The following is an 18,137-nucleotide window of genomic DNA, read 5'->3' as shown; positions in this document are numbered from 1 at the left end:
CAGGAAGGCAACAAATCACCCGACCTATGTGCTCTGATTTGGCAGTTTCTACATTTTATGCAACAATCCCCATATTAACATATACACCTTCCTGGCAGACTCAGCATGTTGGCCGAGTGATACCGAAAACTTCTAAAGCTGGTACTAACAGCTGCCTCACTTGGTGCTCAGTATTAAGAGGTTAGTGTTAGGACTTATTGGCTTGGTGTCAGGATAATGTGACTGGGTGGGACATCATGTTACATGTCTGCGTCATGATGCCTCAGTGCTAGACGTCACTATAAACTGTCCCACTGCAGACATCGTAACAGTAAGGTTGAAAAATTGTTAAAGCTACATTAAAAATCCAGATCAAACACAGACACTTTCCAGAAGAGGTGAAGTCATTCACACAGAATGGTCTCTCCATTGATCAGTCATCTCTTGGATTTGCTCACTGTGTGGGCATCCGATGATCGACCTCTTTGCGACAAGGTGGAATCACGAGCTACCCACCTTCTCTCCAGTTCCAGACCCAAAATCATGGGCCATGGATGCACTGTCAATCATTTGGGAAGGATTGTTTTCATTTGCCTCCCCTCCCATGTTGCTGATGGCAAAAATAATCCAGAAGTTATGGGGTCAGAATGGCATGATGATTCTGAATGCCCATGTCTGATGGGACAAGTCAAGGGTCACCGATCTACTCATTCTTGTGATAGATCTATCCAGGAAGATTCCGGCCAACCCCAAAAAATTCTTGTTAACACTCACGGGTGGTCCTTTGCAGCCTGGATGTCCATCCTCTTCTACATGCTAGGCTCTTAGGACAGCCTTGCGAGACAAACAATTCAAGAAGGCCATCCACACTGAAGGTTTACAAGAGAAAGTGGCATGTTTTCAGGGACTGCTGCCATACCAACAATATTGTCCCTCTGCATGCCTCAATGCCTCGATTGGCAGAATTTTCTCTGGCTCTTTGAGGAGAAACAGTTTGTTCCAATCTCTATCAAAGTCTACCACCTCATGATATTGAACACACTCCGGCATCATGGCTGACATGATTCTGGGTATGTTATAGACCTGTCTGATCATTTAGACCTTTTTGGGATCAGTGGACCAAAATTCCTCACTCTATGTTTCCAGATAGAACCAATCCTGGGTTTTAACATGGCTCTGTTTGAATCTATTCGAACCTCTTGCTCACACTTCACTAAAGTCAGTACTATCCAAGTCATGTTTCTTTATAGCTTTAGCTTCCACATGCAAGGTAAGCAAATTGCATGCCATTTATGTCAACCCAGACTCTCTTTAGTCCACATTGGAGGGTTTGCTGGATCTCTTGACACAAGTAAGCTTTGTAGCCCAAAATAGGTTACCATCTGTCGGTAACCAAAGAGTCATCACTTGCTTTGCACTCTTCCAGAGACAGATCAAGAACAGCAGCCATGCAAGATCCTGTTTGCACTCACAAGCACTACATGAACGCCCTGGCATGTGCAAACACTTCTTCCTTCCAGTATGAGCAAGAACACAGGATAAAGTGGGTTGTATATTACTCTGATGTCTGACCAGTTCAGAGTTGCCTCAGGAAGATTATTGCTCTGAAGCTTCAAGCCACATCTGCAAGTCTCATGTTTGAATGCAAAATTTTGATCCAAGGTATAATAGAAGTTGGCTGGCATGTAGAGTCAACCTTCTTGACGATTTGTCTAAGAGTTTTAGCATCACAGAGGCAAACCTTGAATCTGTTAGGTCCAGTGGTGGCAGCACAGATGGCCACCAGACCAAACTAGATTAATCAACATAGCCAGTTAGATTTGCTGGATTCGCTGGTGAAATTTTAGAGGTAAGAAATTTCAATATTCATCTTCTTAATTCTATGTCAGGACCAAGGTCAAATGACCCCAGGCTATGTTGCTTCTGTAATTAGGAGAATGGGTTATTGTTCAAATGGGGAATCCAGCCATCATTCCCTAGAAGGATCCCCAAGGTTGAGGTTGGATGTTTATTCTCCTAAAGTATTGTGATTTAGAAATGTATTCAAAGGATAAGCAAATTTTTGACATAAATTATATTTTTCCTAGAATACTTACCCAAACACATTACTTAAAATCCCTCCTAACCACCTCGCCATGCAAGCATCCTTATTTATATCTTGCTCACTAAATGCTATAGCGACACCTGGTGGTGCCAAGAGGAAGTAATTGCCAAATGTTATTGCCCTTTGTCTGTTGAAATAGAAAAAGATGAATTTCGTCTTTTAGTAGGACTGGATTCATGAGGTAGCAGGCTAATATTCATTACATAATGTAATTGGATAAGTATTCTCAGAGAAACATAATTTACTGTTAACCAGGATTTTTAGTTTAAAAATTAAGTATTATCACCAGCTACACCAACTTTGGAGATTCCCAGTAGTAATCCAGTCTGTGCTGGGGATGAATAAGATAGGCTTTAATGTCATATTAAGGCAGTTTTCCAAAAGGAAAAAGAAAACAAGGAAATATCTTTTTCTGTTGATATTATTGGATTGTCACTACCATAAAAAGAGCTTGACAGTCACTTATGGATAGGGATCCTTCTTTTTTGAAACTGAAAAGCCCACTAGGTTCAAGCCATCACTACCTGGTGGGCCAACTTAAACCATTCTTCTTGGGAGGACATCATAAGGGCAGTGTTTTCTCATAATATATTGCCTTCTCATATCTTTACCACAAAAGAACATATGCATTTTATTTTCTGGCCTGGAAAAACAATCCTGTTTTGGTTTTTGATCATTGTGAACACAATTCAGCCATGCAAAAGCAATGAATTATGTATAACTGCTCATAAAATGTAGTTGTTGTTTTGGCGGTGTTACAGCTAGGTATGCCCAGCCTTGTGCAACGAGAAAAGGCAATATTTGAATTAGGCCCCCACAAAAATGTGTATTTCTCATTTTGACCATTGCACTTTTTCCCTTATGTTAATAAAAAAACAAATCACAAAAAATAACATTAAGTATACTCTAATTTTAAAACCAGTACAACGGGAAACTCATTTTTCGTGTGTTTTGGCCTTATAGACTTTAAGGACCTACATGAAAACCTACTAGCAAACAATATTATTTGCTAATGCAAGTATATGCAGCTTTAGAAACTGACTTTTTGGGCTAACTGGGAGCACGAGTCATAAAAAAATATCAACATCTGCAATCACAAAGAAGGAGCTACAAATGCTACTGTTGCCAAATGATGTAGTCACTCTGTTTTAGTTTATCAAATCAAAACTAATTAAAAATGCATTAATTTTCAAGAATGCTGTTGCATTACTGCTGAACTTGTTGATATAAATATGGCACGAATCCACTACATTCGATGGCATATATTATCAGAGGTATAATCAGTGCCTTTCGTAGGTGCGATGCCACAATTTGTCAAATATTTATTATAAAACTGCAATCTTTTCATTGTTTAAATAAATGGTTACAGTAAGCTTAATTTCTCCTTGGTACATCTCATAGTGTAATCTGAGTTATTTTTGATGCAATTTGAGATATGAAGTGCTTTTAAAAACATGTTCTGTGAAGCATAAGTGTTGACATTTTTGCTTTCTTCTATTTCCAGTATCATGCACAAACAATCAAGAATCTTCGTGATGCCATCAGTCAGTTTTCACATCCCAGACCAGTTGCCATTGCTTTGGACACAAAGGGACCAGAGATACGAACAGGGCTTCTGAAAGGGGTAAGTTGATATTTGCACCAATTTTTTTTTCCAACATGCGGTTTTATTATCCTTTGGTATTGCAATAACAGTTCTCAAAAATTTCCCTTATCCTTTTTTAAGTGGTGACAGGGGATGCTCTACAGATATTATGTGATTTTGAGACAGTAACAGGTGTAAGGTGAAGTTGTTTACATTTGCAACATGCACACTGGAGAGAATGTTGGTATACCTCTGTTATTTTCATGTACTGTGGTTGAAATTTCTTTGGATATTGTACTTCTGGAAAATTTTATATGATATAAGAATACGGCTAACTAAAATGACTGCTCCATTGTTCTCAAAACGTCTGAATAAGTCTAAAGTACACTATTGTTAGCAGTTATTAAGATAAGGAAAATGAATTTTGCCAAGCAAGACAATACCAGCTTCTGAAAATGCAGTGAATGAATTACCAAATACCTAAAATGTAGTTTTAAAAAATTATCAGCTTTTTTTAAAACAATTTACCTCTGAAGCCCAGGAAGTGAAAATGACCAAGTGGAGCTAGTGGTTTTTTGAAAGGTGCACATCTGAAGTAAGGCCAAGCAGTAAACTCAATAACCCATAATACACCAATCAATTGTACCTGAAAATAAGAGAATTAAAGGTTCTTTGAACAATTCCTAAGATATACAAGGTCTTTTTTAAATATCCAGTATAACCAGTGAGGAAATTCTAACCCTATGAAAATACAAAACTGCATAGTGCCACCTGTGGAAGAGCAGGTCACTTTTCCAGGGTGCTAACCAAATGGTTCAGAGACATTTTAAGCAGATTTAGTATCATGGACAGTGTAGGATGTGCGTAAAATTGATTAAGGACAAGTGAAAGGCCCAAGTCACTTGCCCTTCAGGACAAGTAGCCAACTGAAAATTTGTTGAGATGGGATGCTGTTTGAATATCCATCAATCCATCTGTCTGTTACCACATGCCCTTCAAAATGGCTGGGACAGTATACACAAGATGGTGTCTTTACGTTATTCCTATGGTAACCACCAGTGACAGGTGTCATACTTAGCTTTGGAAGAAGCAAACATATGGGTAAATTGTACATAAAATTAGATCTCGTTTTATGGCTGTTGCCACTTGTGAATGGAGAGATCTTGCCAGGTCAAGATTTTTATAGAGGGCCCCTACAATGGAAATTTTCTCAAAAAGGAGGATTTTCATTTTGTTTGAAATTTTTCCTCATTTAAAGATCATTCATAGGGTATAAGCATGGTTACCAGTCTTACGACAGACTGAAGTACTGTGGTAATTTGACCAAACATTAAGGTCTAAGGGAATTTATTTAGTTGTCTGTGCACTCTATAGCAGCTGATACACTACAGCAAATGGAAAATATCAAAATATGCCTATGTCCTTTCTCACCATTTTTTTTTCAGTTTGGCTGAATTTTTGGGAGGTAATATTAGCTTGAAGTTGTCTGTCATGCAAGTTTTTGATGTTTTTTCTGTGCATTACCATTTTTTATTCACACGTGATTTTAAACATGGGCACCATGGCATTTTGGAATAAAATGCTTTTTATGGTAATACATTTTCACATCAGCACATAAATAAATGAGTAACAATTCTTGATGTTCAAAAGTGGAACTTGATGACCCCAATTATTAAAGACAAAGGATAAAAAAAATAAGTTATAGTAAAAGTTGCGTTAAAGTATTGCATTTTCATTATTTGGTCCAACAGGGTGATCTACACAAATAAAATTGGATCACTGAAGGAGGTTACATAATCTTCATCTTTTCAGTGTAATATATTGCTTTTGTAACAATTTTATTATTAATGATGCATTATTTTTCTAAAAAATTTCATCCATTGTCTTAAAAGGTTTGGCTGATTTGATTACAGATTGATCTATCTCCACCTTGGGTCCTGTGATGCAAGTAGTCAAGAAACTTTTTCATCTGATGCTTTAAATATTCAATTTAGAATTTCATTACCGTATTTCATATATTTTTTGTACCCTTTAATATTTCTTACATAATCCAGTTATCAAAATCATAATTATTTAAATGTATCATAATTTTTTTTACATGCCACTTTGTATTTTTCGAAAAATCCATTAAATGATCAGATATAAAATTTCTACTAAGAAGATTTACATTTGCAAAAATATAGAAAAAACCATATTGCCATTTTAATTTTATGTAATTAATAATTAATTGTTGCTGAGAAAATACAATAATTGATGCATAAACTCTCTTATTGTCATTACAATATCTACTGGTGTTTATTAACACAGACCATTCCTTTAAATATCATTGTTAATTAGTTCTTATAAAGTCCATCACTGTAACAAAACACCACATGCATTTTGAAGTGAGTTAGGAATCCCTTTGATGTTTTCTTATACAACAAAAATTACATTTCAGTACATGCTAAAGTGAAGACCACAGACCCATGGTCAGTTAGTCGTATTGTTTCATTATAGTCATACAGATGTAAAATATAAAAACCTAGTCATTTTCTATCATAAATTTGAAAGTAACGGACTCCGTTAAATCAATTCATATATACATATCCTATCTTTTAAGTGCTTGTTCTGTTTTGACTTGGGTATAATTAACATTTTATTGCAAATCAATGCAATGATATATCCCTCTATTATCTTTATTGGTGAGTTCGAATAACAAGTAATGTGTATGATTGCTTGTCCTTATAACAAGTTCTGTATGGACAACGGCTTCAATAGCACATTGAAAGATTTTCAGTTCCCTAAAGAGAGTCTCATCCTACTGGCAGCCTCGCTTATTTGACCTATTCTGTTGATTCTTTCCCTCAGTCTGGTTTCAAATGGAATAACCAAAGCACTAAGCATGTTTAATTATCTTGTAAATAACACTGCATAGCCATGTGGTTGTTGTGACAATGTACATCGTAATTAAAACAGGAAAGAATTATTGATTTAGTCATGTTTATTGATAATGGAATATAGCAGGGTCATAATACATGGGGATTGTCACAATCATCAAGTAACTCAATATAGTCTTTTTTCTCTTGGCAAAAGCTACAAATAAAAATCACCCTAATAAATACTGTCTTGTACACGGACACAATTTTTCATCTCTCTCTCACACACGTGCACACACACATTTGTATGCACATGTGCTCATGCGCATTAACTAAAAGTAATTTCTAGTTCTTTATTTGTTTTATTGCAGTTTGATAATGATATTATTGCTGCTGTAAAAATACAAGTTGCAGTTAATTTCTTGATAATGTGGTCTCATTGCATACAATTTACCAGTAAATAATATCTTTAACTAATATATGTTCAACTATCTTAATCATGTTGCTAGTCCTACATGTAAGACCTTGATGCTGATATTTATGTTTTGACTTTTGTGTGCACTAAAACATAACATGTGATATGTCTTGCATGTAGGACTGTCAGTTTGCCAACATTACATGATGTAACAGCTACATATGCTCTAAATACAGATGACCTTTCACACTGAGAAATAATCCTCTCTCTCTCTCTCGTTCACTAATAACAAAAAAAAAATTGAGTACTTGTTTTTATTGTAATTAGATTCTTGAGGTGAGAGCAGAATGAGACACTAATATACGTTTACTTTGTACATTTGCACCGTTAGGTTGTAGAGTAGCAAATTTTCTCTAGAATTTGTTCAGATACGATCCCTTTATTTTTCGTACACAGTCAGAACTGAAAAATGAAAATTATTTTAAATAATTTTTTGTACACTGAAATTAATAATTATTTTTTCATGTACAAAAAATTACATGAAATACGGTAACACTGAAAAGGACTGCTTGGTTTCACAAACAGTGAAAATTGAAGTCTGTGAAGAAGGGAGAGTTGGTTCCAAAATTTACTTTCTTTTTCACCTTTCATAGAAGCAGTTGCTAGGCATGTCTCTTTAAAGAAAGAAATGTAATTAAAAAATTTTGAATAATTTATAATGATTTGGAACCTATATAATTATCCTGGATTTTCTCTCATTGAGTGTGTGGCAGTGTGTTGAAATTCATTTATATTTAGATATTATCTACATATCTACACAGGAACCAAGATACTTTTTGGGGTATTTCAACAAGTTTTAAAGACAGTCTTTTTGTCATTTGTGGAAATTTTTTATCATTTTGTACAAAGAAATTGAAATATAGTCCTTGATATCTTAAGAAATGGAATTGAGACCTGCAAAAAACAAGGATAAGATCAGTTGACTATAAATAATTACTTTGAAAGTAAAATTTATTTCAGATCACAAATTAATGTATGAACTAAAGAACCATTTGTAGTACATATATATTAAATAGCATATTTTAAAGAATAAAGGTTGCAGATTGGTTGAAAAAAAAAAATTGTTTGGAAGAAACCTAAACCTGTTTTTATTTTGTTGTTGTTCCTGCACAAGTACTACTTCACATAAATGAGATCTCAACAGGCCGGATTTCAATTGTGGGCCAGTAATATAAGGAAATTGTCATTGTTTTAAATATTTCCTTTTGCATTCATAGAATGTAAGCGTGATTTCCCAATCTTACCACAGAAGTATAGTAATTTGACTACGCATTATGATTACAGTCCATGGGAATTGGTTCTCTGCGCCCATTTTAGCCAATCTTAGTAAAGTCCATTTTACACATTATCTAGTCATTCTGCTCTTCCATTTACAGGGAAAAAACCCACTTCAGCCAATTAAAAATGATAACTACAATTCTTGACAATAATAGAGCTGAGTTATTTTGAATAGATACATAAATCTCAGTTTCAGTTAGAGTTATAATTTATAGTAGATGAAGAAATATGTGTACAAATTGGCCATTTTTGCAAGTCATTGTAGGTACTTTTCTGCAAGGTATTATTAGTACATGGTTATACTCTTAATACCTATTACTGTTTCAACTAAACATGTTTGTTCTGTGATGTAACAATGCTTAGCCTCTGAATAACCTGTATTTAAACAATGTCAGGAAGTTCTCTTAGCCATGACTATTAAAAATGTGAAGATTAACTCTATTCAGGTCAATAAAATTATATATATCCTTTGTATGACTATACAAATTTAAGTGGGGCCTCGAGTGGCTGAGTGGACTAAAACGCTTTCTGTTATGGATCACTGCCATCTTACCTCGGTCTGCGTGGGTTTGAGTCTTGGAATCAGACAATGTGGGTATGTGAGAAAGCATGCCAGTAGCTTCCCGTGGGTCGGTGGTTCTTTTCCGGGGTTTTCCGGGTTCTTCCTCCACCATTAATACTGGCCGCCATGTATAGCCTATTGTGTGCTGAAAAATGGCGTTAAACCCTAAAAAAGCCAACAAATTTAAGTAAGGGGTCAAACCCCGTTCATACCATATCCATTTCCAGTCCCTTTTTGTGCTTTTCAATTATAAAATAATATTTTGCTTCACAGTTTAAACAATACAAGCAGGATTAGTGACATGTCTGATTTTCTTTAAGAGTAAATCTTTATCCAATTTGGGGGGGGGGGGGCACATAAAAATGTATTGTCATATTTGTGAATTTTGTGTCAGCATAGTTTCTTAGATTAATGGTACCAAGGCAGGTTAATGAGCCCTGTCAATAACAAAGATTAATAAAAGGTGTTTTCTAGACATGAGGCATATAATTAAAGTGTAGGAGGCTTGGGCTTTACTATAAATATACCATGCAATATAACTTATGAATATCATAAATTATAATTATTTAATGGATTTACTACATGGCCACCATGGCACTTCCAAGATGGACATTAAGATCAAAATGTGTTTTTTTACCAATAATGTTTAAGTATCCTTAAGGAAAATGGTACAAATCATATTTCTAATATAGCCACTTGGGCAGCCATGTTGAAAATCATGCCTCTACTCTTGAATGTATTTTCATATTGAAATGGGGGGTTTGTAAAAATTCTTCCACTGGGATCTAGTTTGCCCTAAATATAAATTGTGCTGATATTCCATCAAATATGGGTACAGTAGTGACTAATTTGATCCTCATGTTCTTGTTAAAAAATATTGGAGATGGTTTCGACATTCAGCTGTTGAAAAGAAAATATGGTTTTATCTTGAATTCCTGTAAATTCTTTTCAGCCTGTAGAGTGTCAGTCCCTTCTAAAGACTTTATTAGTAGTAATACAATACCTGCCACTATTGCATTATATTTCCTTTTCAGGGACTGCTAGTCCCCACAGTTTAATCTCATTATTCCTACCTTCAGTTTGTATTGTGGGAGCCAGAATTGAAAGAACATTATACCAGTCTGACTCCTTGGTCATAACCAGCATATGAAAAACGTTCAGTTTTTCTTTGACATTTGCATAGGACTCGTGTGCATTATTGCTTGTATTGCTCATTGAAATTCACTATCATTGTCACGTTAAACATCTTTTAGGCCAGTCATTTACCTCTTTGTGTCAGTCGACTATTTATCTTGTTCCTTACTTAAGTGATTTTGGTTTTCCTTTCCTTAATTTTGAATGGTGCTTGCACCTTGTTTAGCATACATTGCTTTAGTAAATTGATCAGTTTTGACATTCAAAACAAGGTAATTATTTTTTTAAAAAAATGATAACTATGTAAACAGGAACTAGCATCCTTCCAATATGTAAAACTGATAGGAATTGGTTTTTGACCATTCAATCAAATTCTTTAATTGATTCTTTCATTAGTCCATCTGTGCATTCCCACCTTCTCATCATTCCATTTTTTATTTGTTTTTGACATTGCTCATTTGAGATCTATTGTTTGTTTATGCATTAGTTAGAGTCTGGTTTGAATGGAAAAAATGTCCAAGAGTGAGTCAGCCCTCTTGGTAAAGAACAAGTAGTCCTTACAAGGTTGGTGTCCTGGTGACAGAGATAAACAGTCATGCTTTCTTGAAAGGGAAACAACAGCAAGTTCAATATATGTGATGTGGGCTTGTGCATTGGATTTTCATTGCTGGACAGGGCACAAGTTACCCATTATCCACTGGTCACCTGTCTCTGAGCACTGGTCACTTGGTGTTGTTTATCAATCTGGGGACAGGATTGAGTCAGTAGCACCCTGTTTCTATATTATACTTTAATCCCTATGGGGACAGTTGGTTCATACTCACCCAACTAGGGATGTAGATCAGATTCCTGTTGAATCTCCGTAATATGTGGGTAGCCCCTTTCTGGGAAGTGAAGACTTCCTTCTGCCCCATGTCATAGAAGACTCTGTCTTGGTTTCAAGGTAGGGTGGACATGACTAGCCATGGATCTCATCCATTGCACCCCAGTCTTGTCCAGCAAAAGGAGGGGATTAACCACTCCATACATTACAACCATTAGGTTTTAATCGTTATGCTATTTGTCACGAAATACATGTTGTGCTCGCCTGTGTATTAATTACTTTTAAGGTACATTAAAAAGTAAATAAAAGTAAGATAATAAAAGTTACATTTGTAATTATTTTATCATCTCTTTAATTCCACTATCATAAAGATTTGAAACTAATTTTTCCATCATAGAGAAATGTGTACTTTCCTAATGTCACCTCTGTCTGCGTGGGTTCGAGTCTCGGGCTCGGCAAATGTGGATATGTGAGAAAGCTTGCCGGTAGCTTCTCGTGGGTCGGTGGTTCTTTCCGGAGTTTTCCCGGATTCTTCCTCCACCATTAATACTGGTTGCCATGTATAGCCTATCTTGTGCTGAAAAATGGCGTTAAACCCTATAACAACAACAACAACTTTCCTAATGTTCTATTTATAGCAACTATATATGACCCATTTCCAAGAAAACAGATAGGTTTCTTCAATCTGAAACTTTGATTCACAGATTTATTATATTGATAATGAGTTCATTATCTGACCAGTCTATACTTTTGAAGAAAATGGCACCATATATTAAGGTGCTTTTATGGGTTGACTTGTGGATGAAAATTCTTAGAGCAGATGGGTCTTTTTAAACTTAAGAAAATGTCTGATAAGAAAAAGGACAAATTCACGCCATTGTACAGAGTTGTAAAGAAGAATGTAAGGGTTATTCCAAACAGCAATCAGATTGAGGACAGAATCTGTGGACTTCATGATCATTCAGCAAAAGTTAGACACATATGATGTAGACTAGTTAAAGCTAATTTTGAATATAAATAATTTTTCACTATGTTTTGTGTTCTCATCTTGAATTTGCACGGGAAAAAGAACATTTGTTTTTATTCTAATCCACATCGATTTTGCCCATTTTTCAGAAGTATTTTGACCTGCAGATCCATGTTAGTGGAAGAAATAAATGGACATTTTTTTTTTTACTGTGTTCTGTAATTACAGCATGTAATGTCAGTGAAGTAGGGCTACTAATATTAGTACCAGTAATGTATAGATTACACTTTTTATGCGCAGATTATGCTTTTTGCCACTTATATTAGCAAAAAATACGGTTATACATCTCTTGAAGTTGGCATGCATGCCATTCACTGTCTAGATAGTTTAGAAGGGATCAGTGAACCCATTTTCCTTGGAGGACAGCTAAGAGGGTTAGTCCCATCATCCCTGGTAAGTGGTTTTGGGATGATAGAATCAATGTCTCTCTCTACAAAGATAGGTACTGGGAAGGACAATAATGTTTTGCCTCAGGATTGAGCTAAGATGTCCTTTCTATCATGGTGGAGTTGAATGAATGCTCAGAGGAACAGGTGGTGATGGTACCTCCTGTTTGGGTCAGGTGCTGGAGGAGGAAGTTTAGATGTTGTTGAACACAGTTTACTGCTTTATTCCTTTGGACATCTATGCAGAATATGAAAGTTCTTTCCAGTCTGGAGAGACTTTCTGGGGCCTCTTTTTGTCCAGATCTTCTGCTCCTGCATTCTGTAAGGGTGGTCCAGAATCTTACACTGAAGTTTTCTAGGGACCAATCAGTACAAGGGTGGTCTTTCCCCACTCTCTGTGATCCATCCAATGGTATATGCCATCAGCTATTGAGTTCCATCTCTGGCATGTCCCATTAAGTCCTCCTCCCACCCCTTGAACTCTTGATGCATCATAAGTGTGGATATAAGCTGGGGTCTACGATCACCTCATGGTTAAAACCCTAGAGACCTTTAAGCTTAAGGCCTATCCACTATTGACGATCACCTTGCATGCTGATTTCTCTCAGGTGGATTCCTTAAGTGTCTGGAAGGAGGAATCATTGTCTCCAGCAACACTTAAGCACTTGCTGGAGGCTGTAGTGTAGGAATCCCTTCATACACTTGCCATGTCAGTGGCACTCTCAAAAGAGCTTTTTTGCCTCTGAAGGATGCCACCTTCGAGATCTCTGAAGTCTTGCAGAACCATAGCAAGAACCTTTTAAAGGCTACGCCGCTTGAGGGAGAGATGCTTTTCAGAGGTCTCATCCCATCTGTAACATCACCAGATTTTGAGGGACTGACATCACATGTCCTTGGCACAATTCTAGTATTTTGACAACTGGTTGATGCATAACTTCCTAAGAGGTTCTGTTCTAAGGACTTGTCCATGTTTTGGTTGACAGTGACTCATTTCAATCATGTCTCCATTCTAGAGAACTCGGATCACAACCTTTTTTGGCACTTTGTATATGTGTGACTGAATTTCATCACCGTCTTTGGAGGATTTGTGTTCCTCCAGACAGGATTGCCAAAATTCCTGTTCATCGTAATGAGTATTCTGGCCAAGACCTGATCTGCTTACCTTTACCTCTCATTGCTAGGAACTTAGAACTTGGATATAGACATAGTTCTGCAAAGGAAATTTCACTTGTGCCCTCTCCAGTTTCTGTTTATAGCATATTGAAGGCTTAAGAAGTACCTGATATCAGTTCTGATCCCCCTGGGATCTTACTTTTACCACCCTTTGCATTATCCTCTTAAGCAGAACTAGTTTCTGACTGAAGTCCCAATTCACTTTTCTAAATCCCACTCCATTCTGTACAATGACACATCAGAAGCCAGAGAGGTTAGTTCATCAGGTAATTTGGTATCATGAAATATGGACAGTGTTCCTAGTCTTAGCAAGGTGTTGCATCCTGATAAGGCGTCAGTTGGTGGATACAAATTATATTATCCAAAATGTCTCTAAATGGATTCAGAATAATCCCAAAATTGTGATGTAATGCAAACAAGGATCAAGGAACACTTTGTAATTCCAGTGAATAGTTAAATAAATAAATCGTCTCAAATATTAACTGGAAAATAAAACAACTAAAAGACTGATTCCACTTTGGATGTAAAGATAGGAATGAATAGTTATAATATAAACAACCTTAATATAAAGATCTAAGAGACAATAAAAAACCCAGGATGAGGGTGAAAGATCAATTTTAGAACATTCTAAGTTGTCAACAAGATCAGGTCTGTTACTAAAATTATAATAAAGAACATGGCAAACATTAGGTATTCCTGAGGGGAAAACTAATGTCCTCAACTAAAATCCAAGTAAACATGTTCACCAAGTTTTAATTATCTTGATATATTATCAAAATCATAAATAAAATTAGCTATGTAATAAGTTGTTACAAAAGAAGACATTTATCTGGTAGGCCTAACTCCTACCCATAATTATGGATAAAATACAAATTTAAAATAAATGACATTGGTGTGCATTTTGCAAGTCAGATCCATCTGAAGGGATGACTTTTCATCAGTGAGTTGCACTTTACAAATATAAACAAGCCCATCTGATTGGATGGAGAGGCGGTGGTGGATGGATTATATTATTAAGTAGAATTTATCACAGATAAACTGACAACTTAAAATTTGTCCTAATTAAATCCATTAAAATCCATAATGATTGATTTGTTTAATCCATTTATATGATAAATCCATGAATTCACTTATAGGTCAATTGTTAGTACTTGCACAAAAATGGAAGAACACACATGGTAAACAACATTGATGGACACTTCACTTTGTGGTGAGTAGTATTTAATTTACCAGTAATAATTTCAAATTATTAAAATATAAATAATTGTAGATACAAGAATGGTGTAATGAATACCATCATGAAAAGGAAGCATACATTGCATAACATGTATTCATTTCTGAATGGGAATAGTGGCATAAAATTGTAGAAATAATTGAAATCACATTATTATTATTATGTACTTGTAATATCTCAAGCTTCCAACATAACATCTAGATTTATCAATTTCTTGTATGCATGTTACACTTATAAGATGACACCTACTCTGCTGGATCAAATTGTCAGTATATAAAAAAGTCGACTTATAAGTGAGTAGTGTGGTACTCAACAGGGGATAATGAATGCTGCTATTTTTTATGACAAGGAATACTGCATTCCATTGTTAGGAGAGTACTCATCTCAAGGAAGTTTAACTGATTTAGTTGCAATTGTAATTCAGAAGATCTTGTCAATAGAAGGAGTTTTTGATTCAGGTAGAAATTTAAAAAAGGGACTATATTCAGTGAATAAAACCATTTCTGTTTTCATTCTTTCTTGCTTTTCTTCATATGTTATTGCCATACTCTTCAAGTATGACTCCAGTATGGACCTTTGACTTAATTTTTTTTCAGTGTCCAAGCCACTTTGTGTCTCCAAATTATAAATTTCTTAATGAAATATAGGTTTTCATGGGTCATATGTACTATATCTTGGATAGATCATTAGCATATTTGGATTGTAAAATGAATGCTTTGGTAAGAACCATTATCATTGCTAAACTGCATGTGGTCAGACAAGACATGCAGCTTCTTGGCATTCATGTGTTAAAATATTATGAATATCTTAATATTAGGAACATAAATGTATACTTTCCATTAAACTTTCATTGGCATTCATATCAAGAATAAACTGAATTTACCAATATGTGTGTAAGTATATTTCTGTGAGTATATTTATTTAGCTTTGTGTTATATATATATATATATATATATATATATATATATATATATATATATATATATATATATATATATATTTGATACTCTGTGATAGGGGTGAAATGATTAATCCATACATCAATATTTATTTGATATTGATACAGTACTCCTATTGATACAAGAGGTGAAGAGTGGATACCAAATGATACTTGCTCTATATTACTTAAACCTTCAGTACAGTCTCAAATGGTTATTAATGGTTTGCATTTATATTCTTCAAATTAAAAATTCATATGAGACAGCCATAACAGGCACATGCATTTACATGTTGGCAACAAAGAAAAAGTGTTACCTCACCTTCTACAAATTAGTAAACACAAGGTGACTGACTTGCATTGTTTGATTACACTGACAACATATATCAATATAAAGAAGACATTCTAGATTTGTTCCCCTTGTATTATTTAAGTACATTACTGATCATTTAGTAGCCACTTTTATGTGAACATTTGCAGTTGCTTCACATATGGTTATGTATCAAATGCAAGGACTACTATTCTGGTGTACGACAGTGTTACATTCCATTCTGATTGGTGGTTATTGCATGTTCAGTTAAGATTAGAACAGTAACCACCAATCAGAACTATTTTGTTTGTTCTCTGCCTGACACACCAGAAGTTTTGGTATCAAAACTCAGCTAAATATTCACAAATCATATTCACAAAGCAATGGAGGCCTTGTAAAGATGAAAAGGCCATCCATTTGATACATGTATCGATAATGTATTGTAGGCTTTGTATCTTGAATCATATAAATACACAGCAATGGTGTATTTTTTCACCCCTACTGTGAGAAGCTTATCACAAAAAATTATTTAAGCTATTTGATTCCTGATCTTGCTGATATTTTTGATATTTTTCAGGACAAAGTCTTGGAGGTTTGAAAAAACATGTTCTGTTATTTTCTTATTTGTAGCATTCCTTGTTTACAAATTCATGCTTGGCTTGAGGGCTGGATTTCTTATAATCAGTTGGCAGTTTGTTTGCTCGCTGTTCTTGAGAATAGTTTAAAGTTTCTAATAATAAGGCACTTTCTGTAATTAACTTCTGGCTTTTGACCTTGAAAGGTCAGTCAAATGTGTATATAGGGACATAACTCACTTATAATCCTAAATCACTTAAAATATTATTATTATCTCCTTTGATATAGTTTGACATCCTCTTTACATGACTTCAGACAGTAGAGAATCATTTCAATAAAAAATGTTTATGGAAGCTAATTGCATGATTATTTTCCTCAAATCAATTCTGTGTTAACCCTTTACCTCATGCAAGCGTCTTTGGATGCCTTTACTCCATTCACATGGAAGCACCTTTTGATGCCTTTACTCCATTCGCATGGAAGCGCCTTTTGATGCCTGCTGTAAAGACCTGCTGTAAACATCAGCCATTTTGAGCTGGTTTTCGTAGCGCCACCTTCGGGGGAAAACCCTCCTATTAGATACTACATTCATTTCTGTGAATGACAATTACGTCAGATCACGTGGTCGCTATGCATGCACTGGTCGATATCTGCTATTTAATGTAACTGGGTCATAATCTCCACTCTCCAAAATGGCGGTCACAGATTTCATTCAGTACGTACAAAGTTTTCAAGATTAGAATAACAACTATGAAAGATTCAATAACTTAGGTAAAGGCTCTGATATTGATGTAGGCAGTGATTAGTTTTTATAAATTATCAAATTCAGATGATTTAGTGATGTAGATGCAGATGAAAACCTTGTAAATTTCGAGTATGGGAAATGGCAGCTACGGTTGGTCAGGCGGCCTCACTGACATGATGGTGAACGAGTTCTCTCTCGATTTTAAAGCACATAAAAAATTCTTCTGTGAAAAATAATTACACAGCTATAACAATCGGACTTTACTCTTAAATTTTTCCACATATAATAGATGTGTACCAAAAATGTAAAGTGGTTAAAACTGCTGTTAAACGTAACATACACTACATTGCTTAACAGTTCACAGGCAGACCTATGCATATGCTGTCGACTAGGTAATAGGTGTTCTATTTATAGTGCGCTGCACTTTGTCACTATGCTTTATGAGGTAAAAGGTTAAGAGATAGGAGATAAAAGTATCTGATCAATTATTTTTCTGAAAATATTTTATAAATATCATTTTTTAATTCTCTGTAAAGAGAATCAGAGAAGAAAAAACTTAAAAGGTTATATGTATTTCAGTGGATATTATTATTTGGTTATGGTCATAAAAGAGGAAGGTGATTATCTATATTTCACATGTTATGTTCAAGCATTTGATCTTGTCTAACGAACATGTACCTCAGTATTCTCAGTACTATGATTTAGAGATGTTCCAGGAATGGGATATTGTGTTAAATGCACTTTTTCAATGACCCCACTGCTCCACAAATCTTAATTTGATGATGATGGATTAATACCTTTTGCTTTCTATTAAAATTATATTTTGTGACCTATTTACTTTTCAGCACTGTTTTAGCATACTTTTAAGTTGAATATAGATATTTATATATACAACACATAACCTGTTGTATTTGAAAAGTTAGTTATTAAGTAAGCTTCAGTATCTTAATATTA

General features: G+C 35.0%; 1 protein-coding gene across 11 annotated transcripts in view; it reads left to right on the top strand.

Moving 5' to 3' along the window:
• LOC149794137 (pyruvate kinase PKM-like) overlaps window positions 1-18,137 on the top strand; it is a 135,076-nt gene that overhangs the window by 69,539 nt on the left and 47,400 nt on the right. For 9 of the 11 annotated variants that reach the window (XM_089968194.1, XM_089968193.1, XM_089968201.1 and 6 more), the window contains 2 exons: window positions 3,588-3,707; window positions 16,440-16,454. In XM_089968194.1, the coding sequence (XP_089824320.1) occupies window positions 3,588-3,707; window positions 16,440-16,454 (135 nt within the window). The remainder of the gene's footprint in view (window positions 1-3,587; window positions 3,708-16,439; window positions 16,455-18,137) is intronic. The other 2 variants (XM_089968196.1, XM_089968204.1) reach the window with 1 other exon arrangement.

Source organism: Sinohyriopsis cumingii, chromosome 8 (genome assembly GCF_028554795.1).
Source record: "Sinohyriopsis cumingii isolate HCF-2022 chromosome 8, ASM2855479v2, whole genome shotgun sequence".
In the NCBI taxonomy this organism is placed as follows: domain Eukaryota; kingdom Metazoa; phylum Mollusca; class Bivalvia; order Unionida; family Unionidae; genus Sinohyriopsis; species Sinohyriopsis cumingii.
This window is presented reverse-complemented; position numbering and strand designations above follow the sequence as displayed.